The 18121-nt window shown below is 48.6% G+C and overlaps 1 protein-coding gene across 7 annotated transcripts in view; it reads left to right on the top strand.

Annotated features, from left to right (window-relative positions):
• Positions 1-9361: 9361 nt before the first annotated feature.
• The window catches only part of NSD1 (nuclear receptor binding SET domain protein 1), a 163336-nt gene continuing 154576 nt past the window's right edge, over positions 9362-18121 (top strand). The window contains exons 1-3 of one of the 7 annotated variants that reach the window (XM_019655573.1): positions 9373-9618; positions 11543-11656; positions 12391-12480. In XM_019655573.1, the coding sequence (XP_019511118.1) occupies positions 11627-11656; positions 12391-12480 (120 nt within the window). In that variant the 5' untranslated portion in view covers positions 9373-9618; positions 11543-11626. Of the gene's footprint in view, positions 9619-10077; positions 10098-10198; positions 10424-10526; positions 10699-10742; positions 11441-11542; positions 12481-18121 lie in introns of those variants that run through there. The other 6 variants (XM_019655575.1, XM_019655569.1, XM_019655572.1 and 3 more) reach the window with 6 other exon arrangements.

Below are 18121 nucleotides of genomic sequence, written 5' to 3' on the forward strand. Positions count from 1 at the left end.
CAGGTCTTAACCATCACGCCACACAGCCGGCCCAAGAATATCTTTTAAGACCTCCTGAAGGCTTGAGAATATTACAAATCTGCGGAAAAATATGTATACACATCAAGTCCAGGCACCAGCCAAACTTACTGATGGGGTGGGCATGTGTGCTCATTTAGTTGGTCCTTATTTCTGCCCCCAGGCTGACTTCATGGCTTGCCTTTGTCCCCACCCCAACTGTGTTGGCCAGGTGAGCTGCCACAGGTCATTCCAGCCTCAAGAAGTCACCTAACCTCCCCCCAGCACTCCTCACTGTCCTGTGTGTGTCCAGGGGTGGCTGGCACTGAGGGTTTGGAAATGTTGCCTGTGGTCAGGGACCCCGTGCTGCGGCTTCTTTCCTGCCTCTGCCAGCCTGGGTCCCCAGGCCATGACTTCACAAGTACCCTCTCCAGCACTTCAACCCTTGACCCTTCATCTTGTACCCCTTGCCCTCCAGAACCCTGGAGGGGATCCAATTATGAGTGGAGGGTGCCCACCGATTAGGCCTACCCCTGGGCTGGGGCCCCAAGGTCACTCAGCTGTCCTAGCTTTCTAAAGTCTACAGCCCCTCCCTTCCCTCTCACTTCCTACTACTTCTCCAAGAAAACAGAGGTACTGGGTGGGACCTCCCTCAATTTCCTTCCCTTCTCACTTAAAACAGAGCTGAGTCCCCACCTTGCCTTTCCCTGCATGTCTCAAAAGATGAGGGGTTTCTCCTCCACCCGGGCCCATGACCCTGTAACCCCATTCATACACCCTGTACCTCCTTGACCTCAGTGACCTCTTGGTCCTGTACCTTCAACCTTCCCCTCTCAACTAGCTTCTTCCCAGCAGCACTTGAAATTCATTCAAGAATTTATTCATTCAAGCCAAAAATATTTATCAAGCATTTACCCTGCACCAGGCCTCATTCTAGGAATTGGGAACACAGCAGTGAACAAGTCCTGACCCCGTTGGTACTTCCATTCTAGACAGTGAGAAAGATGGGGGTGGGGACAAAAACCCCCCAGACAATCAAAACTGTGTCATACTGGCATAAAGATAGGCCTATCAATCGATGGAATAGATCAAGAATTAAAAAATAAACCCATGCTTTTTGGGTTAATTGACTTTTTGACAAGGATGCCAACACCATTCAATGGGGAAAGACAGTCTTTTCAACAAATGGTGTGGAGACTACTGGATATCCACATGCAAAAGAATGAAGTGGACCCTACCTCACACCATAAATTAACTCAAAGTGGATCAAAGTCCTAAATGTAAGAGCTAAACTATACAACTCTTAGGAGAAAACACAGGGGTGAATTTTCATGACCTGGGGTTAAGCAATAATCTCTTGGATATTTCCAAAAGCACAGCAACAAAAGAAAAAAATAGATAAATTGGACTTCACCAAAATTAAAAACTTTTGTATTTCAAAGGATGCCCAGGAAGAAAGTGAAAAGACAACCCACAAAATGGGAAAAAATATTTGTAAATCTTATATCCTAAAACGAATTTGTATCCAGAATACATGAAGAACATCAAAGAAGATATACAATTGGCCACTGAACACAAGAAAAGGCACTCAACATCATTATTCACTAGGGAAATGCAAAGTAAAACCAAAAATGAGACACCATTTCATACCCACTAGGATGGCTATACTCAAAAAGGCAGATAATAACAAGTGTTGGTGAGGATGCAGAAAAATTGGAATTCTCATACATTGCTGGTGGGAATAGAAAATGGTGCAACCACTTTGATACCATTCCTCAATAAGTTTCTCAAAAAGTTCAATATGGGGTTACCATATGACCCAGCAATTCCACTCCTAGGTAATATGCCCACAAGAAATGAAAGCGTATGTCCACACAAAAATGTGTACATAAATGTTCATAGCGGGCTTGCTGAGTGACGCGTTGGTTAAGAGTTGGCTTGGGATGCCAGCTCTGAGCAGCAGGACCCCGGTTCGGATCCCACATGAGGGCCAGTGACACTGTGCCCTCTATAGCTAAGATGGTGAACAACAGCTCGACCTGGAGCTGGGCTGCCTTGAGTCGCTGGGGACGGCATAGGCTGCAGCCCCCTGCTGCAGTGGGCTGCTGTGAGCTACCGTGAGTGGCTGGCAGCCAGCATGAGCTGCCATGAGCCACCATGAGTGGCCGTCCAATGGCCAGCAACTGACTGCCTCAGCCGGGAAGAGCGCAACGATCACAATACCAACATGGCCCAGTGAAGCGACATCCTCCACAACTATACTGAAGACCAAAAGGACAGCAACTTGTCTGTTCCCCTCCCCCAATTCCCCAATAAATTCTTCATCCCCCCAATTCCCCAATAAATTCTTTAAAAAAAAAAATATTCATAGCAACATTGTTCATGATAGGCCCCAAATGGAGGCAACCCAAATATCCATCAACTGATAGACATCAACTGATAAACAAAATGTGGTCAATCCATACAATGGAATATTATTCAGCCATAATAAAGGAAATACTACTGATGTATGCTATAACATACATGGACCTGGAAAATGTTATTTTCAGTGAAAGAAGCCAGAGATAAAAGACCACATATTGTACGATTTCATTCATACGACATGTCCAAAATAGTTAAATCCATAGAGTCAGACAGTAGATTAGTGGTTGCCTTCCAGATAAAGCCTAAATTCTTTAACTTGACCAACAAGGCCCTGCACAGACAGGCCCCTGTGCCTTCCCCATCCTTGCTTGAAGCCTCTTGCTGAACTCTGTGCCCCACCCCTCCCCACCACTATCCTCTGGCCACACTGAACTGTGGTCAGTTTCTCCAAAGCCTGGTGTTTCTCTGGGCTCTTCAGACAGGGAGGGAGGGAATGGGAATGTGACTGCTAATGGACAGGGTTCCTCTTTAGGGTGATGAAGATGCTCTGGAAATAGATAGCGGTGATGGTTGCACAACTTTGTGAGTATATTAAAAACCACTGGATTATACACTTTAAAAGAGTGAATTTTATAATGTATGAATTCTACCTCAGTAAAAAGAAAATAAATAAATAGGAAAAAAGCAGAGAATGGTAACTGCTGTAAGTCACTTCAACAAGAAGATGCGATACAGAAATCTGGAGTCAAAGAGGGTTTTTCAAGGTGAAGGAGGAGCCAGGTGGGCCTATCTGAAGGGGGACATTTGAGCTGATTGACAGAATGAGCCCTGGGGAGAGCTGGGACATGAGCCTGCCAGGCAGAGGAAACAGCAAACACAGGCCCTGAGATGGAATGATTTACATAAGACCAAGTCTCTTCTGCCTTTAGAAAAAGGCCTCCCTCTCTAGTTCCTCATTGGCAAATGCTATCTCCTGGTCTACATAGGCACATGTTCTTCAACCACAGTTTTTGCCTAAGGTGTTCACCTGGGAAATGTGGAGATTTTCCAGATTATTCTGAGCATGGTTGGAGTTAAGGGAACAAGTTCCCAGAACTTTAACTTCCATATGAAATCCTTGGTCTGCCCAAGAAAGCGCCTCTCCCCAGGTATCCTTTCAGACGGTTTCCCTCTCATAAGAGAAAAGCCACATGTCACCAAATGAATTTCCCTGACAGGGCACCTCAGGAGAAAGGGTGCTGGGAGAGCTTCCCAAGGACTTACCTCACCACAGTCTCAGAGGAAGGCTCTGGCCTTGTCAATCTGCCCTAAATTAGAACCCTGCAGGGGAATGGTTGTCATGGGAACACAGGGTAACATGCTGGTTGTAACCGAGAAGGGGAGTCAGATATTTCTGACTGACAGTCCGTTGGCTGAGGGATTTGATGATAGGGCATGGCTTTGCCATTTTAGACACATGGGGGACATTATCTATAAATCAACAGAGCTGAATCTATAGCCCTGTAAGTTCTGATGAAGATGTATTTAAAGTGCACATGCAGTACATAAAAAATTCTATTATTTGTAACATATGATTTAAAAAGACAAGATTAGATACCCACTTACCAATGTGAGTGGGTTATATACATACTATCTTAAAATTCTTTAAAGGGGCACTTGATCAGAAAAGTGGAAGACCATCCACTTCATTAAGCCCTTACTCTAGAGTCCCATCCCTGCCTTTATCTTAGCTGACCTTCTTTTAGTATTTGTTGAGCGAGACTACTGGGTATAAATTCTGTGCCACTCCACCACTTACCAGAGCGGGACCTTTCACAGGTTCCTTTCTCAGCCTTGGTTTTCTTCTGTGAAATAGGATAATATCCTCTCCTTGCAGGGAGACAATGAGTGCTTAAATGTAAAATGGTAACCCTTAGGCAAAAGGTACAGCCCACTCTCCTGGCTACAGGCTGCAGACCTCTCTCTTTCCATGATGCATTCCAGTCCCGCCCCCCTCCCTCCCCTCCAGCATTTTCCTATTTTCCCCTCCTCCCCTAGGAATCAATATGTTCAGAAATGCTTGGCTGGAGGCTGAGAGTGCATCTAACAAAATCAGGCACCCAGAGAAGGAGCAGGTTGGGGATGGGGGAGGGAAGACTGATATGTTGAGTGGAGGAGCCCGGTGGCATCCTGAAGGACATGTCCAGTGGGCAGCTGCTCTGGGCAGTACCTAGTGCCAGGCCCTGCTCACATTCACATATTAACCTGCACAATCACTCCATTTGTGAGGATGAGGGAGGGCAAGGAACTGCCTGGTAAGTGGCCTGGCTGCGATTCGATCCCACATCTATCTGACTCTAGATCCTATAGGTTCTTTTACACTTTTCTGAAAGTGCTGCCTGGCACAGAGGCCTGTGTCTTTTCCAACCTTCCCTTCCGCCCCCTCAAATCCTTTTAGGGAGAGTTTAAGTTCTGCACATTCCATTTGGCCCATAATTCGAAACACAATTCTTCTGTCTGTAGGAGAGGAGGGGAGGAGATAGATCAGGCATTAGGAAATGTTTCCCCAGAGCTTATTCTGAGCCTCAAGATCCTGGGCTTGGTCACTGAAGGTCAGAGAAGCACATGCCTTGAGTCTTGCAAGGGGCTCACCAACTGGCTGGAACCAGGTTTGGAAGCCAATAGCAGGTGCTCGTCCAGGAAAAATGACTGCCTGCAGGGGTGGGATCAGGGAAGACTTCCAGAAGGAGGAATCTTCTAACCTGGGCCCTGAAGGATGAGTAGAAGTTTACAAGGCAGTTAGGGGAAAAGACAGAGGGACCATCACAAGCACAGGCTGGATGGAATGTGGCCTGTCCTGGGACAGTAAGTATACTGGGAAGCCAGGGAAGTGACGAGGGCAGAAGGGCAGAGATAGGTGGACACCACACACAGAGTTTTCAAAAGAGAATGTATGAGAGAAAGAACACCTGAAGGTGGAAACTTGAGTCCTTGGGGCTGGGACTCAGGCTACAGGGTCAGGTCAGCAGACAGAAACGTGGTATTTGGGGCAGGAAATAAACATTGCTGGAGGGCCATATGGCTTTGGATGTGGCCAATGCATTCCTTGATCTTAAGTTGAAGCCTGATCCAGTTCTGGGGAAACCCCTGGGTGGGAGGGAGAGGAAGGAAACAGTTCTTGGACCCATAAGAAGAGATGGTTGTGGTGTTCATCAGCATTTGGGATTAATTACCAAAGGCCGCTATGCCTCTCCCAAGACCTGGCTGTTTAATCGGAAAGCAGATGCTGCTCCTTGTCCAGTGGGGACAAAGAGCTTGCACTGGGAGTTGGGCCCTAGTAGGTGACACTTCCTCTCCGGAAAATAGGGATAACAATGGTGCCCATCTCAGAATTAAATCAGAGAGTGTTATGGAGAGTAGCTGGCACAGAGAGAAGAAGCCACAACTGTTATTGGAACAAGACAATCCTGGCCTATCCCATCGGCCAGGCCCCAGCTAGGGTTGCATCCAGAGGTGGGATCAATCTCTTCTGGCACTCCTGGAGCAAGCTTTCTACTGCACAGATGCAAGCCTGAACTTGCTCCTTAACTTTTCATGGCTCCCTATTGCCTTCCAAATAAAGCCTAAATTCTTTAACTTGACCAACAAGGCCCTGCATGAACAGCTCCCTGTGCCTTCCCCATCCTTGCTTGAGGCCTCTTACTGCATTCTGTGCCCCACCCCTCCCCACCACTATCCTCTGGTCACACTGAACAGTGGTCAATTTCTCCAAAGCCTGGTGTTCCTCTGGGCTCTTCTGCTGGAATTTCTACCTCATCCTCTCCTTTCCTGGCTATTTCTGCACATTCCTGAGTACTCCCTCAGGAGGTGTTCCCTGGCTGCTCCTGAGACCTCATCAGCTCCCCCCAGCACCTCTGGCTTTTTTCTCTTAGTGCTCAGCTCTCTACCTTATTACTTATCTGTCTTCCCTACAAGGCTATGAGGGGGAGCTCAATAAGTACCCGCTGAATTAATGAAAGGGGGGCAGTTTTAAGAAAAAAGGGGTCACTGTATACTGGCCAAATGTCTCCACAGGTATCTATGTCAGCAGGGTAGGAAGTCTCACTAATCATGGCTTAAAGATGAGGAAACGGAGGCTAAGGTATCTTATTTTGCCCAACACTCAAATTCCTGAGTACCTGCAGACAAGCCCCTGTGCTGGGCCTTCTCACAGTGTTGGAAGGTGTGCTTGCTAAGAGCAACGAATGTTAGGCCAACCACCCCAGGTGACAGTTAGGGCTCCAAGACCTTGCAAAAGGAATTAATATTTTGGACCTCAGTTCTTCATAGGGCCCCTAAAGTGTTAAAGAAAGTAATGCATGTCAAGAGCCCAGCCTGGTGCCTTACACAGCACAGGCTCAGCAAATATTTATTGATTCTAATTTCTGTCTAAGAATGGGAGACCCAGAAAGGGTCTTTGAGCTGAGATGAGGAGGGCAGGACAGAGCCCTATCCCTTCTTTCCCCACTTCAGTAGCCAGTGTCTTTGTGAAAATATGTGGCCCTGTGGGTCCCCTCAGCCCAGTGCTGGCATGTGTGAGGTGCCTGACAAGGACCTGCTAGATCCCAGGGAGGCTCCAGTGGTTGAGACCTCTGCAGCCAAATTCTACTTTAAGAGGCAGGAAGGTCCCACTGAGGTCACCCCAGGGAATTCCAAGAGGTTTCCCCCGGGTTCCAGTCTCCTTCCTGAGACCAGTCAGCCATTGACCCGTTCATCCCCAGCTGCTTGTCTCCCTATACTCCCTACTCCTCTTCCATGGGGCCTGAGAGGTTGGAAAGAGGGATTCCTATAGGGCAGCGACAGCCTGAGATCAGCTCTGGGAGGAACCATTGTCCCAGCCCCTCTTCACACCTTAGCACCTTTACTTAAGACTTTTTCTGAGGCAGGCATCTCATCCTTTATTTCTCCAGCACCCAGCACACTGCCTGGAATGCAGGAAATAGCTGCTAAATGAAGCATTCATCAAGTGCTTAGTCTGTACAGGCCCCTAACACTTACTTTTACCTTACAGGATCCTCACAGGGCCCTGTGCATTGGAAGCTACAGGTAAGGAAGACTGAGGCTTGGGGCTGTTAAGTGACTGGCTCAAGGCTATACATATAGTAGCAGCTCCCAGGCCCTCAAGATAGTCTGTGGTAAAGTAAAGGGTTGAGGAATCTTGATGAATTGGCAATTGGTGGGGGTAAGGGTAATTGTCAGTCAGAAATGATTGGCTCAAATTATTAGGTGTGAAAAAGGAACCACTCAGAGTTTCCTCACTCAACTGCCTAGAAGAGGTTAGCAGAACAAAGGGCTGGTCGCTGTAGGGTGGAACCCTGGGGTATAGATCCAGCTTTTCTCTGGCTGGTCCTAGCACACAAAACACTGCAATCTGACTTTGCTCCTAGGAACCTTCAGGGTACCTCATTCTCTTCAACTGGAGGGCTTCTGGGGGGAATCAGTGCCCTCCTTATCACTCTGGTTCCAGGGGGGCAGCTTCCATCTGAGAAAGCCTGCTTGCTGTCTTGGCAGGGCCTGCATCCCAGCATTTACAGTCTGCTAAGATCCTGCAGTGCGCTTTCATGGCTGGATCCAGAGCCTAGAAGAGCAGGCGGCTAGGGGCATCCTGAGCTCCAAGCCTACTGGGGCCGGCCTCTGGTATCAGGTTAAGGTCCGGGAAGGCTGAAGGATGGAGTTTAGGGAGCTCCTTGAGGATGCCATGCATCGCAACGCCAAAAGTGGCCTTTCTCCCAGGTGGGCTCACAGTTAACAGATAGAAGGGCTGTGGGTAAACGCTCCACTGGGGCAATAATTATGTACATTTACTAAACCCTGGGAGGGATGGTAGTCACGTGGCTCTCGAGGGCGGTGCTCTCAGCTTTTGAGATGGAGTTAACTTGAATCACTGAAGGCTTTCTGGAGGAGGCGGAATTTCTTGTGGCGATCCATCATGGTTTTCTCTGAACAGCGAGGATGCACTTAGCACTCTAGGGACTAGCTAGCTGCCAAGGTGAGCTTTTTGACGGGAATCAAGCCTACGGAAAGACAGGGTCGGGGCAGGTTGGGGGAAGGGCCTGGATGAGGGGAGCTGGAGTGGTGGGGTCAACCTGGGCTTGGGTTCCTCGACCTGCCCTAGTGCCGTCTTGGATTACTTAACGCGCCAAGGCCGTGCAAGGCCGGTGCTGCGGGGCCCGGGGGCCTGGGTGCAGGCCTCGGGGTCCGAGGCGCCAGAGAACAGAGAGCCCCAGGCCGGGGATTAGGCCAGCACTCTTGGCCGCGTCAGCCCGGCGGTCCGCCCTCACAGCGCAGTTCCGCCGGGGTCCCGATGCCCGGCCCGCAGGGGCGAGGCGCGCGCTCCTCGGAGAGCGAGGCTGCGGAGCAGGCGGCCTGCGCCGAGCGGCGGTGGCACGAGAGGGCCATCTGCCTGGGTGCTGAGAACTGCAGCGTCCGCGGTGCGAGGCGCGGCCCCTTCGGGCCCCGGGCCTGCGTCCCCTGCCCCGCGCGCACACACCGACCGACGCCCTCCTGCGCCCGCGGCCCGAGTCCCGGTGCCAGGCCCAGACCCAGACTAGGCGCGGGAGGCGGTGCAGGGATTAGCGGACCCCTCCCCCAGCGCTCCCCTCGCCCCGCCCGAGGCAGCGAGGACCCCTGGGCCCGGGGGTGGTGAGGGAGCTTCGTCCCGGCAGTGCCCCCGCTGGGGATTCGGCCTCGCTAGGCGGGGGCCGCACGGCGAGGTGCGGGCGCGCTGTCAGGCTGCTGCCCCGCTCGGGTGCGGGGGGTGGGCTCAGCGCGGGGGTCGCCCGGCCGCATACCCCCGCTGAGGCCACTGCTGGGCGGGCAGTGCCCAGGCGGGTAACCCGACCCGACCCAGCTCCTGGTAGCCGCTCACCCCGCAAGGCCGGGCAGGGGGGAGGGAAGAGAGTGGGGGGGAGGGGGAAGGGGTGGTGGGTGAGGGGCTGTGGGGCCCGCAGGGCCGAGTGCCCGGCCTGTCTGCGCTGCTCTAGGGCGGCTGCTTGCGGCGCCCGGGACGAGCCAGCCCCCTGCCTCGCGGGCGTCGGGCCTGCGGCAGGAGGGAGCCCTGGGGCTGCACAGGCTTGGCTCAGGGAGGCAGACCCGAGCTGCTGCCTCCATTTTGTTTCCTGCTCAGCTTGGTCTGTGGTGGTGGTGGTGAGGGTTTGGGGTGCGGCCGGGCAGGGGGTTCACCTGCGGCCGCGCCTGCTCGGGGCCTGAGGCCTCGAAGACCCCAGCCCGAGCCCCCAGGTGAGCCCCGCGGTAGGAGGGGTGTTGTCTTGGCCTCGGGCCGAGCCGAGCGGGCTGAGGACAGGTGCCCAGTGGATGGGGAGCCCGGGCTGTAACCTAAGATGGAGGCCGGGACTGACGCGGGCCCGAGCAGGGTTGGCGGGGCGGTCGGACAGGCCTCAGCCCGGCCAGGTGCCGCCGGGGTTGGGGCTCAAGACGGGTAGGGTGCTGGAGTCGTGTGCAGCTCGGGGCCAGCGCAGCGCCCCGAGGTAAGTGAGGGGACCGGAGTGCCACCCACGACGTTCACAGGCCCCTACTCTCCCGGGAGGCGCGCGAGGCCCCTGGGGAGCCCGCCTCAGGCCCCGCCCGCGCTGCCGGGCGGCCCGTAGGCCCGGGCCGCGAGCGGGTGCGCAGGGGGAGGGGAGGGGGCCGTAGCGGCGGCTCTGCTGATTGGGCGGCACGCTCGCGAGCCTGACTTCACCCGCCCTGAACCCCGAAGAGTGAGGCGAGGGGGCGTGCGCGCGCGGTGGGGGCAGGGGTGCGCGCGCACTCGGGGCCAGCAGCACGCGGGCCAGCGCGAGGCGCTCGGTCGCACGCGCCGCCACGGGGGCGCGCGCAGTGGGGGTGTGAGGAGGAGGAGGAGGAGGAGGCGGCGGCAGACTAGGCCGGGGCAGGTCGCGCTCGCTGCCTTCTCCCCTGAAGAGAGACGCGGGGGGAGGGGGGTGCGGCGAGCGGCTTCGCTCTCTCCCCACCCCTCCGCTCGCGCCCCAGTGTTATGAGGGTCACCCCCTCCCCCCAGCCGGCCCGGGAGGGGGCACGGGGCACGGTAACTAGTGCGGTGGGGTGGGCGGCGGGCTAGCGCGAGGAGGGTGGAGGCGGACGGGCGGGGAAGATGGTGGTGGCCGTGAGGTGAGGGGCGCAGGGGAGTGCCGGGCGCAGCGCGGGGTTGGTGGCCGGCGGCGTTGCAGCCGCGGGCCCCCTCCCCCTCCATCACTACCAGTCGGGCTCAGGCCTAACCCGCCCGGCCGCCGCGAACTTCCTCCCGGCGCGGCCCGTGCCCGTCGGCCTCCCGTGCACACCTCAGCCTCTGGTTCCCCTCAGGTAGCCGGCTGTGGGGCGCGGGGCCGGCTGCCCTCCCGCAGCAAACTTTGCTTGCTGCTGAATATTGATGAGTGTGATCGGCTCGGCCAGGAGGTGCTGCCGCGGCTGCGGGAAGGAGCGCGGCCCGAGCAGGCGGCGGCGGCGTCGGCAGCAGCCATGTTTGTCAAGCTGTAGCAGCTGCTGCTGCTGCCCTGACTCGGCTTCATCGGCTGCCTCCGTTTCTCCCACTGCCGCGTCCTGGCCTCTGGGCCCTGCAGCCGTGGACTGAGCCAGCCTGCAGTCAGGAAGCCGAGCTTCGGGGTGCACTCGCTTCTGCCGACTGGCCTGCGGCCTGCGCACGGCCGCTGCAAAGGCTCCGGCGCCGGCTGGGCGCAGGGTGCAGCGCTATTGTGACCGCTGCGCTCGAGCGAGCCTGGAAGGGGGGGTAACCTTTTTGTGCAGCGTCCGGGATCCCCCACCCCCACCCCCACCCCCGAACCTCACAGGGAGATCCGGCCGCTGGACCCCCAGCGGAGGAGGAGGAAGACAATTCCTGTTTGAGATTTGGGAATTTCTACTGCCAAAGGGATTTTAATTTTAGTTCAGCCCAACTGTCCACCAGTCTGCAGTGCAGGAAAAAGGAACGGGTTGTTTCCATGTGGCAAGATCTGCCCAGCTTCGGGAAGATGGAGTTTGTGGAGCCTCTCTCAGGCCATTTTTCATTCCTCAGCTGGGGAACTTTTCCGCCCATGGAAGTGCAGCAGTAAGGCATCAAGGCCACTAGGCCTTGAGAAGTGGCTGCCATTTTGAAGATAAGAGTCAAATGGCCTATTGACTCAGACTAATTTCTGTTTTTGGATTACAGGTTGATGCTGGCCCAGGATGGATCAGACCTGTGAACTACCTAGAAGAAACTGTCTGCTGCCCTTTTCCAATCCAGTGAATTTAGATGCCCCTGAAGACAAGGACAGCCCTTTCGGTAATGGTCAATCCAATTTTTCTGAGCCACTTAATGGGTGTACTATGCAGTTATCGACTGCCAGTGGAACATCCCAAAATGCTTATGGACAAGATTCTCCATCTTGTTACATTCCACTGCGGAAACTACAGGATTTGGCCTCCATGATCAATGTAGAGTATTTAAATGGGTCTGCTGATGGATCAGAATCCTTTCAAGACCCTGAAAAAAGTGATTCAAGAGCTCAGTCGCCAATTGTTTGCACTTCCTTGAGTCCTGGTGGTCCAACAGCACTTGCTATGAAACAGGAACCCTCTTGTAATAACTCCCCTGAACTCCAGGTAAAAGTAACAAAGACTATCAAGAATGGCTTTCTGCACTTTGAGAGTTTTACTTGTGTGGACGATGTAGATTCTGAAATGGACCCAGAACAGCCAGTCACAGAGGATGAGAGTATAGAGGAGATCTTTGAGGACACTCAGACCAATGCCACCTGCAATTATGAGCCTAAATCAGAGAATGGTGTAGACGTGGCCATGGGAAGTGAACAAGACAGCACACCAGAGAGTAGACACGGTGCAGTCAAATCGCCATTCTTGCCATTAGCTCCTCAAACCGAAACGCAGAAAAATAAGCAAAGAAATGAAGTGGACGGCAGCAATGAAAAAGCAGCCCTTCTCCCAGCCCCCTTTTCACTAGGAGATACAAACGTTACCATAGAAGAGCAATTAAACTCAATAAATTTATCTTTTCAGGATGATCCAGAATCCAGTACCAGTACATTAGGAAACATGCTAGAATTACCTGGAACTTCATCATCATCTACTTCACAGGAATTGCCATTTGTAAGCAGTTTTTGGTACAACTTAAATATACACATAAATGTATATGTACAGGCAACTTAAAAGGAAACATAACTAATTGGTTTTTGGTTTATCAGTTCACAGCTGAAAGCCTAGTGTTAATGATAAGCTTTTTGGGGAACTTTTACTTTGATTTTTAAATTTATCTCTATTGTACAAGTTTGGTTCTTTTTAGATTTTCCCAATTAACTTCTTTGAGGACTGGCTAAGAGTTAAACTTTTAAGGGTTTTTGATTTAGTTCAGATTTCATTTTCCAAGATGGAGGTATACATTTATTTAGCTTTTTTTTTTTTTTTTAAGTGAGCATCGTCTTGAGTATAGGTGAACCAACTAATTATTTGGAGTCCTATTTCCATATAAGGCATGGCTTTTTTTAAAATTGATCCTTGCTGCAATTTGAGTTGAAGTGCAATTTGGGCACAAATTGAAAGTAGCTGAGACATCAGTCCAAATTTAAATTAGAGTAATTTTTCTGAACTACCTGTTGTGAAGGTACAGCATCCTATGCTTTAGATAACTGCCACCATCAGTAGGCTCTTGAACTTTTCCTAGTTTTTAGTTTTGAAGTATACATGTGTGTATGTATATTTAGGTATATATGTGGTATGTATGTACATGTATAGAACTGGAAAAAATAATTTGAGTTATTCAGTAGTGCTGTGTAATAGAGGGTGTTTAAAATGACAAAGTTCTTTTTTATGTGATCTCAGGCAGAATTTCTCAACTGTCTCTAGTTAGCTAAATGATCAGTTGACTTCTCTTGGCCTCAGTTTCATCACCTTTAAAATTCGAAAGTACTTGATTGTTAAAATCGTTCCTTTCAGCTTTAAATATTTGATTACGATTTTGTTTCTGCCCAGACACATTGTCATGGTCACCTATAATGTCACCAAAGGGGATTCCCCCTACCCTTGCCCCCAAGAAATGCCTCTGAAATACTATGTCAAGATTTAACCAGACAGAATTTTAGCATGTGTGGTGATTCTTTTGAGTGCATTATTCACTTTACCATGTAGCCCTGCTATTCTTTAAAGTTACAAAAGGATAATGTGGGTGTGTCACTTTTGTTTCTATTGATGCGTATCTTAAATATGCTTTAGTATTTCTTGTTTTTTTTAGCGTGGAAGTTGTAGATTTAACCATTTTGTGTTGGTAGTTATCTTGAGTCTGTATTGTGCTAGATATTTTTTAGGCTGGATAGGCTGTATTCGCATCTCAGACAAATCCTTTTTCTTGGGTTCACATTGAAATTTATTTTACGCGCACACAGTTTTTTTGCCTTTGTATTTACATGAAGACCTAGATCCAACAGTGGAGACAGATGTTGCTTTAGAAGCATACAAATAGAGGTAGAAATCTGTTTGGTTCTCATTAAAGATGTCAGTGGAGTATTGGTTCTGTTAAAAACAATGGAAAATATTGGAGCCTATGGACAGTATGTTATGTATCTAAAATGGGAGTTAGCAAACTTGTATAAGTGTAGAAAAAAATTTTTCAGGCAGAAAATCTAAATTGTTTAAAGACTGTGGGCTTGAAGAAGCAAGTATATTTAATTTATTCTTTTTTAGGCCTTCGAGTCAAGGTTGAAATCTATTGCTTTGATTTTTGCCTTTGATATTTTTTATCTGAGGATTTAAGAACCTGAGGACAATATCAGGATGCAAATTTAGCTGAACAATATAGCTTGGGAAAAATATAATTAAAAATTGTATATAGCTACACGCTATTGATGTATTCAGACTATTCAGTTGATTCATTGAAGCAGCAGGTACAGCACACTTACTCTGTATTAGGTCCTGTGCTCAGAGCTGGAAATTTTACAAAATCTCTAGCAAATGCTGTTTGTCTTCTAGTCTGTCTGTAATATTGTGATAGAATAAAGATTCTGTTGGTGACAGAGTAGTTATTAGGGTTGTAAACCTCATGTTTGGAATTAGAAAGACACATAATTGAAGATCATATTGTCTGTCGTCTTGTATATCTAGCTATAAGCACACTGTTTGCCTCCTGTCATGAATGAGCAGCCTCTTCAGTTTACCCTCATGTGCTCTTCAGTTATTTTGTTCGCGTACAATGATGTGTGTCATTATATGATTGTCATTATAGTTATAATCCTGACCTGGTGCTTTTATATTTAATGGGGTTGATACCTTCTCATTTCTGCCAGTGTACATATAGTGCACAGTACATTGTGTGCTGGATAAAATCTTGAAGGAAGGTTGGTCTCCAGAGCTACAAGTTTAAACAGGTGATACCTTAGTTTATTAAGTGCTTTGCTCTGTATTGTCTCTGGGTCTCTTCATAGCTTTTTAGTAAAAAGAGATGTCATAGAAGATATGACATCTTCAAGGCACTTGAGATTATTGGAGACAAGACTGAAATTCTTGAAATCATGGAATTATCTGAGTACTCTTGACTTTATTTAGTGACTTCTCAAGATCTCTGACACTTGCCTGGGCCTGAAGTAACTCCTGGATTTCTCACTAGGCTAATTTGCAGCAGTTGTTTGTTTTCAACCTCTATGAAATCTTTTATGGAGAATTTATACTTGAGCAGAGTCAGCAGTAGGAAAAAGGGTAAATCCATCAAGATTATTTCAAAGGGGGAAGTTGACAACCCTTTTGGGATGGCCTGGATTGGAGGAAAAATGGAGCCTGGATTTGAAGAATGAAGGAGACAGAGAAGTGCAGCTGTTGTCCAAGGCTTGTCATGTTGGTGCCTGAGCCAAAAAACGATTCCTTAGGGGTTCTGTCATTATACCAGCAATTCTCTACTCTCTCCTTTCCTCTCAGAAGAAAATTGATCCTATCCCCACACCTCTCAGGTTGTGCTATCCAACTTCCTCTTTGCTGGAGTACCTTGTTTTATTCATTACTGTTTCTCTCTGGGATCTATTTTCTACCTCTCTACTGCATCACTTTTTCGGCCTAAAAACAAGACATCTTCCCATTCTAAAGGAACCTTCCTCTATCCTGTAACCCTCCAATTATCTTTTCCCTTTACTGGTGAATTTCTTGAAAGAGTATCTACTTCATTTACCTCTCCCTAAAGCTCTCTCTGTATTGGCTTCTATGTCCTCCACTCTACTGAAACTGTTCTTTCATAAGTCACAAATGACATGTCCGTACTTATCCTACTAGATTTGCAGTATTTTCACTACCACTCCTTTATTTTTATTTATTTATTTATTTATAGATATTTTTTTATTGGGGAATTGGGGAAGGGGGAACATTGTGTTTTTCCAGGACCCATTAGCTCCAGGACCCATCAGCTCCAAGTCATGTTGTTGTTCTTCAATCTTAGTTGTAGAGGGTGCAAGCTTAGCTCTAAGTCCAGTCACTGCTTTCAATCTAGTTGTGGGGGTGGGGGGGTGGTTAGTCCACCATCCCATGCGGGAGTCAGACCGGTAATCTTGTTGCACACTGAGCCGTCCTGCCGCCTGTTGGCAGCTCAGCTCGGGCATCGAACAGCTGTTGCTCAGAGCTTGCACTCTTGGGTGAGCTCTTAACCAGCTGAGCCACTCACCCGGCCCAATTGCTGTTCTTTTTTGTTCTCCAGTCTAGTTGCAGAGGACGCTGCTTCACTGGCCCATGTTGGTATTATCATTGTGCTCTTTCCCCTGTGAGGCAGATCGGTTGCCGGTCATTGGATGGCCGCTCACGGTGTCACTTGGCAGCTCATGCTGGCTGCCGGCCGCTCACAGTAGCCCACTGCAGCCCCACCGCAGCCTATGCCGTCGCCTCACGGCAGCCCAGCTCCAGGTTGAGCTGTTGTTCACCATCTTAGCTGTAGAGGGTGCAGTGTCACTGGCCCTCATGTGGGATCCGAACCGGGGCCCTGCTGCTCAGAGGTGGCGTCCCAAGTCAACTTCTAACCAACGCGCCACTTGGCCGGCCCAGGATAAACTTGATAAGAGTTACTAGGGCAGTGGGTTAAATTTTTGTGTCTCTTGTTGTACCAGCTTCTGTGTGGCTTTCCAAAAGGACTGTACCATTTTGCACAGGTCTAAGTAGTGTATCAGTCTAGCATTTGCCACACTGTGATAGCAAAGCCAATTCTGATAGCAGTGATGATGTTTTCTTTATTAAATATGTATATTCTACCACAGGTTGATTTAATTAATGCAACTTTATTATCAAAAATGACTTCTATTAGTTTACTGTTTATATTTTTCCTGTGACCTTTGTTTGTGTCTATATCCTTTGCTGAGTTATCTGTTTGGATTTTAATGTTTTATAGCTATTATCCTTTTATCTCATTGGATATAAATATTGGCGATCTGTTTTTCATTTTAGTTAATGATTTTCGGTAGTTGTACAGCAGAAGTTTCATTTCCAGTATAGCCAGGTCTGTGTTTTGGATTGATTTCTTTTATTGAATCATAACTTATTGTGCTTCTATATATTTGATATAGAATTTTATAGACTTGTAAAAATTTGAAGAAATATATCTGCCTACAGTCTTATTGATTTAATAGGGATTTTATTTTAATATGCACCACTATGCTGATGATAATTTTTATGGAACCTTTAATATCCTTTTTGAAAACATAAATTCTTAGAGCTGTGGAAGGAATTTTTCCTCTGTATTAGTTATCTATTCTGCCTAGCAAATTACCTTCAAATTTAGCAGCCTAAAACAATAAACATGTCAAAGGATTAGGAATCAGGGAGTGGCTTAGCTGGGTGGTTCTGGCTCAGAGTCTCATGAGACTGCAAGTAAGATGTCGCTAGAGCTGCAGTCATGTGAAGGCTGTAAGATCCCTGTCCAAAATGGCTCACTCATTGCTGCTGGCTGTAGGAATCCTCAGTTCCTCGCCATGTGAGCCTCCGCATAGGGCTGCTTACAGTTTGTCACTGGCTTCTCCCAGAGTGAATGAACCAAGAGAGGAGGAGGGACCAAGCAGGAAGATCCTTGGGGACACAGTTTGGGAAGGGACTACACAAAGGCATGAATACCATGAGGTGGGAACCATAGGGGGCTGGTTACCACATCCACACAACAAGAAATGAATAGTTTAATTAAAGGAGAATTAGCTTAAATATACAAGTGTCTATAGTGATGAACTACTTTTCACTTTTAAGCTGAAATAATGGACTTCGTTTTTTCAATTTTAAGTTTTGAATAAGTATGTGATTCAAAAATATGAAAAGATAACCAGTGAGTACCCTTGTACTTTGCTCAGTTAACACCTTCAAATCCTGTGGCCTCTTCCTACCATTTTTTATGACAAAGGTAGCGGGTTGTTATGTACCCTTCATCTTGATTATTTTAATTTTTTTACTTAATATGTCATTGAAATCTTTCCATTTTAGAATATAGTTTTCATATTCTTTTTTACAACTGGATAGTATTCTATTGTATAAGTGTATGGACATTTTCAGTTCAAGTATTCCTTTGCTGAAGGTGAACAACCATACACATAAGCAATTTTAAATGTATGCAAATACAACTGTAGGATAAATCTCCAGAGCTGGAATTGTGGGTCAAAGTTAAATATGTTTATAATTTTGAAAGATACTGTCAAATTCCCCATTAAAAGAGTATATATATTTACACCCCCAATCAGCAACATATGAATGTGGCTATTTCAATGGGGATTCTTTATTTAGCTTTTTTTTT

This window comes from Hipposideros armiger, unplaced genomic scaffold, assembly GCF_001890085.2.
Source record: "Hipposideros armiger isolate ML-2016 unplaced genomic scaffold, ASM189008v1 scaffold_242, whole genome shotgun sequence".
NCBI classification, from domain to species: Eukaryota; Metazoa; Chordata; class Mammalia; order Chiroptera; family Hipposideridae; genus Hipposideros; species Hipposideros armiger.